General features: G+C 38.1%; 1 protein-coding gene across 1 annotated transcript in view; it reads left to right on the top strand.

Annotated features, from left to right (window-relative positions):
* Positions 1 to 10498, top strand: part of SLC1A3 (solute carrier family 1 member 3) — a 65997-nt gene extending 55499 nt beyond the window's left edge. The window contains exons 6-10 of the mRNA XM_058823268.1: positions 673 to 968; positions 3015 to 3248; positions 5009 to 5203; positions 6594 to 6728; positions 7996 to 10498. Coding sequence (XP_058679251.1) covers positions 673 to 968; positions 3015 to 3248; positions 5009 to 5203; positions 6594 to 6728; positions 7996 to 8200 — 1065 coding nt within the window. The 3' untranslated portion in view covers positions 8201 to 10498. The remainder of the gene's footprint in view (positions 1 to 672; positions 969 to 3014; positions 3249 to 5008; positions 5204 to 6593; positions 6729 to 7995) is intronic.
* The last annotated feature ends 3269 nt before the right edge of the window (positions 10499 to 13767 follow it).

Raw genomic sequence — 13767 nt, 5'->3', positions numbered from 1 at the left:
GCCCAGATAGAAATATTGAGGCTGTAAATTTCTCTTCGAAAAAACATTTCGGGGTGAAAGGCTGGTTTTCAAAGCAGACATTTAGGACCATATCAAGATTTAGAAAGTGAATTGTCTGTTCCATAAAGGAACCATTTAAAGTATAGCCCATTTAAAGTATAGACCATTTAAAGTATATTCTCTAATTAAGAAATGTGGTGACTTTTTCTGCAAAATAAACTAATGGCTTGCCATAACAAAGGAAAAAAGAGGTATGTTATATTTAATCTAACTTCAGTCTCATTTTTTTTTATACAAAAAGATGAAGAAATAAAGAAAGTCCAGAGCACAAGAAAATATTCTCACTAGCCAAAAAAGGACTATAAACATTTGGAATTTTGTTGTTAGGAAAAATGGCAATTTATATAAAATGCAAATTAAGAGTCAATAGTTTTGTTACAGAATATAGGAGCAGGACAAATTTGCATCTTTGACTTCAGTCTATTTAGGAGAAAATTATTTCCAGAAGCTAAAGCTGAAGATTTAGTTTTTGAAGTTAAAAGGACTTTTGTTGTTTTCAGGAAAACCAAGTATTCATCATAATACATTTTACTTAGATAATAATTTAATTTGTGATTTTAACCTTTGTTTGATATGATTCACTGAACTTCTATCTTTCTTTTCTTTTAACAGTTCAAAACCAACTACGAAAAGAGAAAGTTTAAAGTAGCTATTCCACCCAACGACACATCCACAGTGACTTCCATAATAAGCAACGTGTCAGAAGCAATGGAAGCTCTCACCCGAATGAAAGAGGAGATAGTTCCTGTTCCAGGCTCTGTGAATGGAGTGAATGCCCTTGGCTTGGTGGTGTTCTCAATAAGCTTTGGCCTGGTGATTGGGAGCATGAGGGAGCAAGGTCAGGCGTTGAAAGACTTCTTTGATAGCCTTAATGAGGCTATCATGAGATTGGTAGCTCTAATCATGTGGTAAGTGCCTCTTCGATAAATTCCTTTTTCATCTACTAACAATATTTTTTCATCACAGTCAGGCACTGGGTAGCAAGAATCCATTTGGCAGAAAGTCAGACAATAAGATTGTATCTACCTTGGAAGTTATTCATGAGTGGACTCATGAGCTGTAACTCTCTGTGACCATAATCTGCCCAAACATACCAACTCTTTCAGTGGGTTTCACTTTTGGCATGAGAAAAATCAGGGTCCATGGCAGAAGTTGCTACCCTTATCAGACCTATTCTATGTCTTCATAAAGGCAGCACTTACAGCAGTAAGCTGTTGAAGTTTCCTTACATACTATTCTGAATTCATTAAAGGAAACTGACAAACCTCTCCCATAACCTTATTTCTACACAGCAAGACCTTGTTATCATAATTTTTCAAAACAACTGGTTCCTGCAGTTGTGGGGTTTACATTGCACATCCTTGCATTGCAGCTGCACTGCTCACACATGCACATAATTTTCCTGCTTTCTTTATTGTGTTCAGTAGGTAAATAAATACCTTTTCCCTCAAGGTATGAAATCTTCTCAAAAATTAAGATTCATTATTCTCCAGGTAGAAGCTTAACTTTGAAAAGAAATTATGTCTTGTTGCCTTCTTTACTACAGGTAAAAACCAAATCAACTGCAAGAGCCTGTTGAGGAGCACACATATATACTGCCATACTAGATATGAAACCAAAAATAAGTATATTTGCTTCATTAACTAAAATCTTTTCTCCTCACAAGCACATTTAAAATGTTAAAGCAGTGGCTTCAGATAAGTTTCCACAGGCACTTGATCACATAAAGGGCAGTTGAGATACATGGATAAATTCTATTCCATGGTATCTTACTGTGAGAAGGCAAGGGGACATTTAGGAGTAGGGCTGTACCTAAATTACTGCTGCAACAGAATTATGTTTGAGTTTAATGCTCAGCACCAGCTCTTTCTGCACCTCTAGCTGTGCTTCCTGGCAGGCTAAAGCAGTTCATCCCACCTGTGCAGCCAACCTTTGACATACGGATTTCTTCATGGTGATGAATACATCATCCCATTGGATGAAATGTAACATAGCCAGAATTGATGCCTGGAAAATAGAACAGACCGTCACAAAAACATTAGAGTGAATATAAATGCAAATCTTTAGTTGAAACCTTTCAGGTACACCATATGTCAAAAGTTGCACATGGTATATTAATTCTACCATTTTAGAATGGTCAGTCTGTTATTATACTTATCATACACTGTCCAATTAAAAGATTATTTGGTTAGGTAATTATTCCTGGGGTCCTGCCTCACTGGAAACAGTCTAGAGGTTTCTTTTGCCCCACTTTTGATCTGGTCCAGATTCTGGTTGGAAAACCAAACACCCATGTGCTTCTCTTGGAATAAAACTAAACAGTATTTAGGAATGCATTTATAAGGTTAGCTTATTGTTCCTAAGTGTAGGGAAGAAAGGTAGGAAAAAAGTTAGAAGCTATAGCCAAAGCTACAAAGCTGCAATTATGTGAAAAATACAAAAGGGTAAAAATCTTAGGCATCAGAAGCAACTTGAAATCTTCAGAAGTTATCAGACTTCTGTATGGGTTCCTTCCCCATGGAAACTACCTTTCCCTGTGAGAAACAACACTGGAATAGAGCTGGGTGTTTGATACAGTACACACATATATCAGTTGAGCCTTCATTCACACAGGCAGAATTACAACAGGATTGGCTAAACTAGCTTTTATGTTACACTTGAATTCCAAGGAGAATTCATTTCCCTACCTGTCCAAAAGGCTCACCAGATGTTGAATCCATTGAAATCCTCACCAGATGTTGAATCCACTGAACCCCACCAAAAACACTCACTGCTGTGGTTCAATCCAGGTTGAATTGTTAAGAGTTGAAGAGTTAAATTTTTTAACTGCTCCTGAATAGGAGCATCCTAACAGTGAAATTCTGCATTTTTGCATATAAATCCAAACAGGACAGGTTGGTTTCTACTGAATTTCTACTTTGTTTTGTAATGCTGTTTTGATTTGATTTTTGCAGGTATGCTCCACTTGGAATTCTCTTCTTGATTGCTGGGAAAATTGTTGAGATGGAAGATATGGGTGTGATTGGTGGTCAGCTTGCCATGTACACTGTAACAGTTATCATTGGCTTGCTAATTCATGCTGTCATTGTCCTACCTCTTCTCTACTTCGTGATCACTCGGAAGAACCCGTGGGTATTTATTGGAGGCTTGATCCAGGCATTAGTCACAGCTTTGGGAACATCTTCCAGGTATAACAAAATGTTTTAAAGCCATATCTTTATTTTAGTATTACTGGTTTAAGAAACAATTTTGTTTAATGTTTGATATTCTAAGTAGTTTGTAATGGCTTGATAATTAAGGACAGAGCTGGCAAAGAATATGTATGGCAAAATGGAGCAGCAAGCAGAAAAGTCCTGAGGGGATTCCTATTGGCAGCTGACATTTTGTGCCCAAAATCCTGATAGCCAATTGTGGATACAGAACCTACAACAGAAATGCCACTTTTGTTCTTGCAGGTGGTCAGAGTTATGTCATGTGAATTTTAAAAACTGTTTGCATCTATGGCAGAAAGGAACATTACAATAAAGTGTACATTTTGATACCATTTGACCTTTCATAAAACATCAGCAATTTTGTTAGATTTTAAAAATGTGCCTTAAAGGCAGGGGGTTTCAGTCAGATATTCTGTGATGCTAAATTTAAGTCCTTGGTGTTTGAGATTGTTTTGAAGTAAAAACCTAGGCTGATGCAAGACAGCATACTATACTGCAAGTGGATTAAAAAACCATTTAGAATTCAACTGTAAGATGACTGTAAGCAAAAATATTTTTAACACAATTTTCCACAACCCCTCTTTATTTTTTGTCAGTATTTTGTCAATATTGATAGAGTTTTCAAAGACTTGAAAGTCTGCTAAGTATTTAGCAATGAAGGTTTCACTAGGATCAAGTAAGCTGAATTGCTGTGTCTTGGAAAACCTCTTTACTTTGGCGTGGTCAGATGAAGACATGCAAGACATGCAGTTAACTTTCTTCATAGCTACTCATATATTGCCATGTTTTGTATTTTTAGCCAAAACAACAATGATCACATGTTGACATTTTAGGTGTTGCTAAGTATTTGCACAGTCTCATTCTGCCCCCACAGTTGAGTTGAGGCGTTCACAGTGGGTTGGGAGGGCACATGGCCAGACAGATGAACCAAAGTAAGTAAATAGATATTCCATGTACATACATCATAGTCAGCAATGAAAGGGGAAAAATGATTTTAGGAAGGCTGGCCACACATTACTCCAGAACTTGCTGGCCGCTGGTCCATCTGTGGGAGTGGTTCTAAGTATCACTTATATTGTTTTATTTTCTTCTGCTCTTCTTTCAAACTTCACCCACACTTACTAAACATTTTTATTCTCAATGCCTCCATTTTCTTGTTCTTACTGCTCCTTTCTGTTTTGCCTGTCCTATCAAGGTGTGGAGGCAAATGAGTGGCTGTGCAGTGCTTAGCTGCCTACTGGTGTTAGCCCATAGATGGGAAAATAATGTAACCATCAATCAAAATGCCCTTTGCAGGAGAGCCCACAAAAAAGAAGAGAAAACAAGCTTGTTCCTGGAGATTTGAATAGTCCAACTGGTATACCTTCAAGAAAATAATGCTTAGGGATGATTCAATCACAGCTCCATGACTTAAAACTGAAAAGCAGGAATTTTAGATAGATCCCTGTGCCTGGCAGAAGAACCTTGTGACGAAACACTAAACTTAGACACATTTAGATTAGGGATTACATAGAAAGTAGCAGTAATTAACAGCTGGGAAAAGTTTCCAAGAGCATTAGGAGAACCTTCACCATTAGAAATGTTTAAATTCAGTATTTGCTTAAAAAAACAAACCCTATTCTGGTGGCTCACATAAGAATTACAACAGAATCGTCTCATGATTATAATGTGACATTCTTCTCTTTCCGTCTTTGCAGAATTTATAATATATATTATCTTTTTTTTTTTTGTTTCAGTTCTGCAACACTACCTGTTACATTTAAGTGTCTAGAAGAAATAAATGGAGTGGACAAACGAGTTACAAGATTTGTACTCCCGGTTGGTGCTACAATTAATATGGATGGAACTGCTTTATATGAGGCTTTGGCTGCAATTTTCATTGCACAGGTCAACAACTTTGATCTGAACTTTGGGCAGATTATCACAATCAGGTATGGAAATCACTGTTACCTACATTTAAAAAAAGCACCTTTGTGACGACCCCTTCCTGGTTTAAGTGGGATTAAACAAAAGCATTAGAAATAAAATCAAGGACTGCTGCAGTATCATATTATCAGTAATTTACATCTTCTTCACACAGAAGGACTCCCACCATATACTCTCATTTAGATAAACTTTTAGCAAAACTATAACATGATGCACCCCTTACTACTTTAATAAAGACAAACAAGTACAAAATTTAATTAGTTTCAAATTTTTCTTTCTTAAGAACTCATGCCGCTCTTGGGACCTACAGACTTATAATGAGTACCAGGTAGTTTATAATGCATGTACAAAGCTGAAGCATAAAGCCATCACAGTGTTATTGCTAGAGGAGGAAGTGCTTCCCTGGTTTCAGAAGACCATCACGTTCCTGTGTAAGGAACAGTTACACAATTTTATTACATTGGCTGATGGAAATGGTGAACACAGGTTATGTTTTCAAGCACACAACCCCTCTTGTTGGAAATATAGCAGCAAACAACCCATTACTAATAGCATTCAATAATAACCGATCTGCTTAATTTCATTTTGTTTATCACAATTCAGGGAAAAGGGGTGATGTGTATTTGTGTGGAAGAAGGGAATGTCAGCAAAGGGCACTGCGGGGAAAAGACACATATCTATCACATAGGAGCACTGAAAGTTCAGATATAGTGCTCCATAAAACCCACCAGTTTATTTCAATATTCATTAACCTAAGGCAAAATCTGCCTTCACCCTCCAAGGAAATTGTTTCACTTTCATTAATACTGGAGCTGCTCCTTGGCAAACCACCTGAGGAAACAAATTCCCCCTATACTAGGTGTGAACAAGGATATTTCTGTGAAGTCACTGGACTGTATGACTGACTGACTTTCTGGCAGCTTTCTGTTTTCTGATGCCAGAACAGCAGCTGCTGGAGGACAGAGACTTCACCTGGCATGAAGTTATACTGAGATGGACAGAGAGCAAAAGTTTGTGTGTTAGATCTGCCAAGACAAAATACCTCCTCAGCTTTTCTTTTAACATGTTTGAGAGAGAGTTTTTTTCAGTGGGTGGGGACATGTAACTATAATGGTTTTTGTGGCCCTTGGCATCTAGTTGGGAATTTATCACTAACAAAATTATGTTTCAAGGTTTCTGGATAGAGGTTTAGTGAAACACTTTGGATCAAGGGTTATAGTCCCCTGCAGCTACAGGGTGTTCAGATAAGGGTCTAGGATCATCTTTTTTTTTAATACTGAGTAAATGCCTTCTTGCTTTATGTCTGATTTTAAAGTTTGACAGATGATAAGGAGAGCTTTTATTACAGTTTAATTGCAGAAATCAGTTAACTGTTCTTGCCATCTCTTTGCACAGCATCACTGCTACAGCTGCCAGTATTGGGGCTGCAGGCATTCCTCAAGCTGGACTGGTCACCATGGTCATTGTTCTCACATCAGTGGGTTTGCCTACAGATGATATCACTCTTATCATCGCAGTGGACTGGTTCTTGTAAGTATTTTTTATTGTTAGAGGCTTAGACCACATTCAGAAGTGAAATAGCCAGGCACATTGAGGCTATACTGCACTGTTTTGCTCTGGAAGGCAGTTGGAAACAAGTGTTAAAAAGAATCACTATTTCTTGCTAGTAAGTTATTTTCTTAGAGCAGATGGTGAGGGGTTTTGCTTAATTATGGTTCCTTTTGCATGCAAATTTTACATAGAAACCTGTATTGTTCAGATACTAAGAAAACTTTCAGACACACTGTTATTAAAAAAGCAAAGAATTGCTTTATTCTTTTCTTTTTTGTAGAATGACAATGAAAACTTTTCACTAAATCAGACCCAGATCTGAATCAGATCCAACCAATTCATTGCAGCCTTGCTGACTATCTAATCTAGGAAAGGTTCATCTGTCTACCCCATGAAAGCAGAAATTAAAAATAATTGTGTAACTAACAGCACAAAGTATTGCCCCTCAGTTTTTCCATTCGTCTATCTGTAGAAGATGACAGGCACCTTTAAAAATATATACCTAGGTCCAGGAAATAAATGAAAGAAAGTCTTTTTCCAACCTCTATTTCATCTAACATGTGTTATTTAGCCTTTCTGGGGGCTTTTACCCTTCAATCTTCTCAAGTGATCTCTGAAATAGGTTGCCTTGTGTTGTTATCAGAACATAATGCCTTCAAGTGGTTATCCAACCACCTGATGTAGGTAGGTGGGTGCTTTCCTACTGACACTGCCAGTCACTCCTTGTCAAGCTGCCCTCTGCAACTGCTGGGCAGAGCCCTCTGAGAGGGATGAGTTTTTGTGGTTTAATTTGAGTCATTCCTGCACAGTTCCACCCTAAATTACATATCATATTTTATGGTCAGGAGACAATCAATGTAAAGGTAAAACAAGGTAAAGGCAAAACAAGGTAAAGATTAACAAGGTAAATTCTTGCTAGCTTACACGTTTAGAGGATATAAAGCCAAACTCTTGATACCCAAGAGTATCAAAATGCTGGCTCCAAGAAGCCATATGCTCCCTTTGCCATCCTCATCACACGACCATTTCTTGCTGTGAGGTTACTAAGAGCATTAGCACATTTTGTGACTCCACATCCTGCTGTATTTGTTAATGTCTGTAGAAGAAATCATGGCATTAAGAGTTCAGATAAGTGAGTGTATACAAAACAGGTGACTCACCTGGTACCTATTTGAGGGCCATTTTGGCACCTAGTCTGCTTGCTTCCCTGAGCAAGGGATGGAGTCACTCACTGCCTTTTCCCTAGGGATCGCCTTCGTACCACCACCAACGTCTTGGGAGACTCCATTGGAGCAGGAATTGTTGAGCATTTATCACGGCATGAGCTGAAGAGCAGGGATGCTGAGATGGGCAATTCCGTGATAGAGGAGAATGAGATGAAGAAACCATACCAACTGATCTCGCAAGAAAACGAGAACGAGAAGCCAATAGATAGTGAAACCAAGATGTAGGCTAGAGAAAGCGTGAGTTCAACACTGCAAGTGTGGGAAAACACACACTTTTTCCGGCGATTTATATCTTGAATTCACCAACTTCATCTATTCCTTGATTTCTCCCTTTATGCTCGCACTGGAAAGAATTAATGAAAATATATTCCAAACTAGCAGCGATCATGGTACATGTTGGCTTCCCACTTAAAAAAAAATTAACAGGCAACAACACTGGTCCTGCTAGACATATGCTAACTGGGGATAAAAAAAGAGATTGTGTATATGTTACTCAGTCCTGTGAATCTTTTTTTTTCCTTTTTTTTTTATGAACTGGAAAGTAAAAAAAGATAACAGAACCTGAAAATGGTTTTATTTTTTTAAATACCTGTTGCAAAATTCCTAACATCTATAAACACACAATCAACCCTTCTAACTTGATAACTGCATCCAGCTAAGTAAATTAACAGGACTTTTGCTATTTTATCTGATTTTGTTTTTCTCTAGTGTTATATTATTGTTCAAATACTAGCAGGAAAATAAAAAGCAGGAGATTAATTGAGGGGATAAAAAGGGGGAAGATATATAAATAAAGAAAAGAAAATACCCCCAAATCAGCACTTTTACCAGCTGAGATGAAATATTTCTGAGGAAGTTATTTTATCTAGACAGTTTTTTGAATTAGATTCAGCTTATCTTTATAAAAATATAGCCTAGTTGGCCCCCCACTGACTCACAAGCATTTACATATGCATGTATGTGCTTCCAATCTGGATTTGCTCCCTTAATTTCAACATCACAACCCAGTTAAACAATCTGTGTGTGTGTTTGTAGGAGCAAGGCCCTGGTCTGGGACAGAAAATGTGTCTTCATCTCTGGATGAAAAAATTTGCACGCTCTGGATGCACTAATGAGCTACTTAATAAGCAATTATAAGAAGGCAATGCCAGCCTTCCACAGAAGGTGCAGAGGGTGAGATGTTCAGCTCCTAAATGGGCTGCATTCTGAATCTGAATCCCTGAGACCAGCAGAGGTTTTCTGGTTGGAAACCTCCCAAATTCATGATCCACTAATAAATTATAGAAGTACGAACTGGATTTACATTTTGCCATCTGGAGAAGGCTCCCTGTCTTAATGTGAATTTTTAATTCCTAGAAAGTTTACCAGTAGCACCTGAAAAAGAAGAAAAAAGCCTTTAGAAAATAAAATTAATGGATGTTTTCGTATTTTATTAGGAAAATATATGCAAATTGAAAAATAATAAAAAATACTATAATATATGTTGAAATTTTAATGAGAAAGGATTTTTTAAATGAAATATTGTAGGTAAATTTCAGGGAATAGATAAGGAAAGAATGAAAAAAAGAAAACAATGCACTTGTAATACAGTGGCTCTTTTGCTGAAGATTATTCCCTGAAGAAGTCCTTTTCTAGAAATACAAATGATGTACTTTTTCCCTTTTGCCTTGCGTTATTAGAGAGGTTAGACCAGAAAGCTTTATAATGAAGATGCAGCTGAGAGCAAGAAAAATAATAAATGGACAGGCACAATAATTTTCAATTATCTGTTTTGTGGAAATATTCAGCTTTCTTCCTTATTTGCCCCCTTGCCAAAATAATTCTGATGACAGAAATGAAGGATCCCTTTGCATTGTCCCATTCAAAAAACATTCAATATGTTGCATTTGTCACTTAAAGTCCATCAAAAAGGTGTACAAGTAACTGTAGTGGAAATGTTAGCATGCTGGTCAAAGACAAACCTTTTCCCTGGCAAGACTGGTTTTTTGGGACTGAAAATTCCTGTCAATCTTCTCCAGCTGAGTAATTCAGAAAATATGAGCAAGAACTCTCAAGTGAATGAAGTGAGCAGGGTTTAATATAGGTTACTGAGCATCAAACCAAGAAAGCTCTAAATGAATCTCTAAATGAATGACCGAAAGAAAATATGGGTTTTTTTCATTTTTGGTTTTGTTTTGGTTTTTTTGCTAACAGAATGCAAATCTAGGATACAGACAGGCATTTTCTGATATATAATTAGAGATATTTTTATATAGATACTGTATTCAGAATGTGTGTATAAACATTAACTGTAGAATTTATGGCATAACATTTTAAATTTTTGTTAAGATTTTGTTTGGAAATACATTGCAAAGACAATGTAAAAGGCTGTCTTTCTATGACATCAGCTGAGAAAAATGAATTGTGTCACAAAGAATGTGATCTTTTTTATACTAACTTTGTTTCTTATGGAAATCAGGTATTATAGAAAGATTCCCTTCCCCATCCCTCACTGGTTCTGCATTGGTATGCACCCAGAGTGGATTGAGAAACATTACTTTGTAGATGTATTTTCAATAAAAATAGTTTTACATTACTGCTTTTATTGTGATTTAGACTTCTTTCAAAGGCTCTGTAACACAAGCTTTGCACAATCCCAGAGATGAGGAACTCATAGTATGGGATTTCAGGAATTACAGGCCATTTTGTACAGCAGGGCTTTGAACAGGGCTTCTTCGCTACAAATACTTACTCAGTTTCATGATCAAAAATAAAGAAGTAAATGGTGGGAGGCAGAAACATTAAGAATTAAAGGAACCAGTGTTTACCCCGCCAAAGTTCATTCAAATTCAAGTTTATAAATGTGTATTAATGTCTGAATAATCTAAAAAACCCAGAAAACTAAAAAACACACAAAGTCAACAATAACAACAAAAAAAGCATAATTAGATGATCCAACCCCAAATTCAGCTTTGTAACATTACAGCCTTCATAGCCAATTCACTATTATGCCCATGAAAGTTGTTTATGATACTGGGTTTATTTGGCAAAACCTTCAGCTAGCAGTTATCATCTAATGAAAGGGAATATCTCATGAGAGGCACTGAAAAGGTATAGAAGATACAGGCTGAACCACTTGCATCTGGGAAGTTGTGTTGCTTGGAGCAAATGGAGACAGCAGGGAGAAGTCCTGCCTTCCTGAGCATACTTCAGCAAAACACCAAACTGACCTCTACCAGTACATCTGTGGTGCTTTAAGTGTAAACAAATTTTGTGAAAAAAATTGGAGATGAAAAAGGTTCAGAGAAGGCATGGTGTTACAGGGCACATGAAACATAATTTTAAACAATTTTATTTCTAGTTACATGCATTTTCATTCACCGGATCCAGGTAGGTATCTTTGTGTCTCTGGAACTACTGTCATGATGGAAAGAGTGTAAAGAAAGAGGGCTAGTGTATCACAGAATCATTTAGGTTGGAAAATACCTCCAAGACCACTGAGTCTAGTCTTTGATCAATATTTTGTCAACTAGACCATGGAGTGCCATGTCCATCCTTTTCCTGAGCACCTCCAGGGATGATGACTCCAACATCTCCCCGGGCAGCGAGTTCCAATACCTGACAACCCCTTCTGTGAAGAAATAAATATTTCCTGATGCCCAACCTGAACCTCCCCTGGCTCAGCTTGAAGCCATTTCCTCTCATTCTGTCACTTACCACTTGGGAGGAGAGCAAAACCCTGTCTGGCTGCACTCACCTTTCAGGGAGCTGCAGAGAGTGACAAGATTCCCCTTGAGCCTCCTGTCCTCTGAATAAGCACCCCCAGCTCCCTCAGACACCCTTCACACCACCTGACCTCCAGACCCTTCCCCAGCTCCACCGCCCTTCTCTGGCCGTGCTCCAGCCTCTCACTTGGAGATGTTAGTGGCACGGTGGCCTTGCTTACTCTGCCGTGCCCTCCTGCCGAAGCGAGATCTCTGCTGTTCCATAACTTTTCAGCAGTATTTTCATTTAGAAGTTGCGGGACAAACCAGCATTGCCATTCTCGGGCAAGAATTCGTGTCTCTGTAACGGTGTGTGGCCAGTGAAAAGCAAAGTGATTATGCATGTGGAAAATGAACTCCTGGCACAGGAGAGTGTTTCTTCTGAAGGACTGAACTCGCACAAGTGACATTTGTGTTCCAGTGCAGGCACAACAGACCAGAAATTTAAGGCATTTTTTTTTCAGCTAACCCTTGCTTGTTTTAATAAAGTTACAACAGAAGTGGTACTGAAGAGTGTATCTTGCTTCTCATGTGATCAACAGTGTCCTGGTTGGGATATCAGTGCATGACCAGCTTGGTTCTGGTGTGATCAGCCATTCCCCAGGACATGACAAGAATTCTAAGGTGGACTGAGAGATCACTACCTGCCTGGATTTCCCTCTTTCTAAAGGGATTGGCTTATCCTGGAAGGATAAGGTGGAAGAAGATTTCCACATGTCCATGCAAAACTGGAAACTCAGGCTTGCAGCATCAGCGAGGCAACAAGATTTCTACAGATAACAGAGAGCAGTAGTCAGGGGATATAATCCTTCATGATGAGCCCTTTCCTTTCCCCCTTCCCCCACCCAGCTCCTCAGGTGTCTCTGAGACACACAGACAGACATGTCTAAAATTCCAAAATGTTAAGACAGGAGTACCCGCATCTCCAACCAAAGTTTCTCTTGAACATGCCTCATTACACAACTAGGGCTGCACAAATAATTGATTTTTCACTTCAGTGATTGAACTGAAAAACTGGGGAGAATAATTCTTCCAGGGAATCATTGAAACAACTTTTTGTCGCTTAAAAAAAAACCTATCTCACTTTTAGATTGCTTTTACTCTATTTCAAATTAAAACAAACTCAGCTGTAAAATGAACTGAACTTGGAAATAGAATGTTGAATCATTTTGTTGGGAAAATGTCAGAATGAAATGGTCCAACTTTTCTATAATATCTCCTCACTTTAAAGCCAATTTTATTTATAGAAGTTGGCACAGCTTCACAAGCACTTGCCTCAAAAACTGCATTTTTCAGCAGTATATTTTTATATTCATGCTTTCTCTTTGTTCTTTACAACTTCCTTTCTCCAGACATTGCACATTTTTCTGGTATTCCCGATTACTTAGAGTTTATTCTTCATTGTACTATTAGCTTTTTTTAGAGCTTTGATACTTGATTAAAATGATAAAAAATGAACTCTCTACTGATATTTGCCCACTATTGTTACTATTTCTCTGGCTCCTAAACTTGTGTTCATTTTCTGCATCATTTCTTTTTCAAAATCTGAATCAGTTTCCCATTTTCTACAGTACCACATTCCTCTTTCCATCTGTCCCACTTGGTCTCATGGCTTTACTCATTGTTTTCACAGCTTCTCCATCAAGAGGTCCCCCACAACAGGTCCCCACATACCCAGATTCGGGTCTCAGGAGTATTCTCAGTTTTCAACATGACTCAGCCTTTCTGAGTTTTGGTTCCTGACCAATGAAACATGGGAACAGCATTGCCCTGGCAGCAGGGATTCTCAGGGAACTGAGATTGTGGAGAGCCTGTGCAATGGGGCTGACACAGACACCTGGGCCAAATCTCAGGGATCATCCGGACCCTGGAGGTTTGTGTAGTATCCCTGCACTTCCATCTCCTGTGCTCTAGTTACTTGGGTGAATGTAAGAATTAACTCTACCCTCTCTTCAAAACAGAAATTAGATTAATTAGTTCTTCATAATTATACCTAAAAACAGGCCAAATCATGTAGTGCTCCCTGGCTCCTTCCACTGGCAAAAAGAC

The sequence above is a fragment of the Ammospiza caudacuta genome, chromosome Z (genome assembly GCF_027887145.1).
Source record: "Ammospiza caudacuta isolate bAmmCau1 chromosome Z, bAmmCau1.pri, whole genome shotgun sequence".
Lineage (NCBI taxonomy): Eukaryota > Metazoa > Chordata > Aves > Passeriformes > Passerellidae > Ammospiza > Ammospiza caudacuta.
This window is presented reverse-complemented; position numbering and strand designations above follow the sequence as displayed.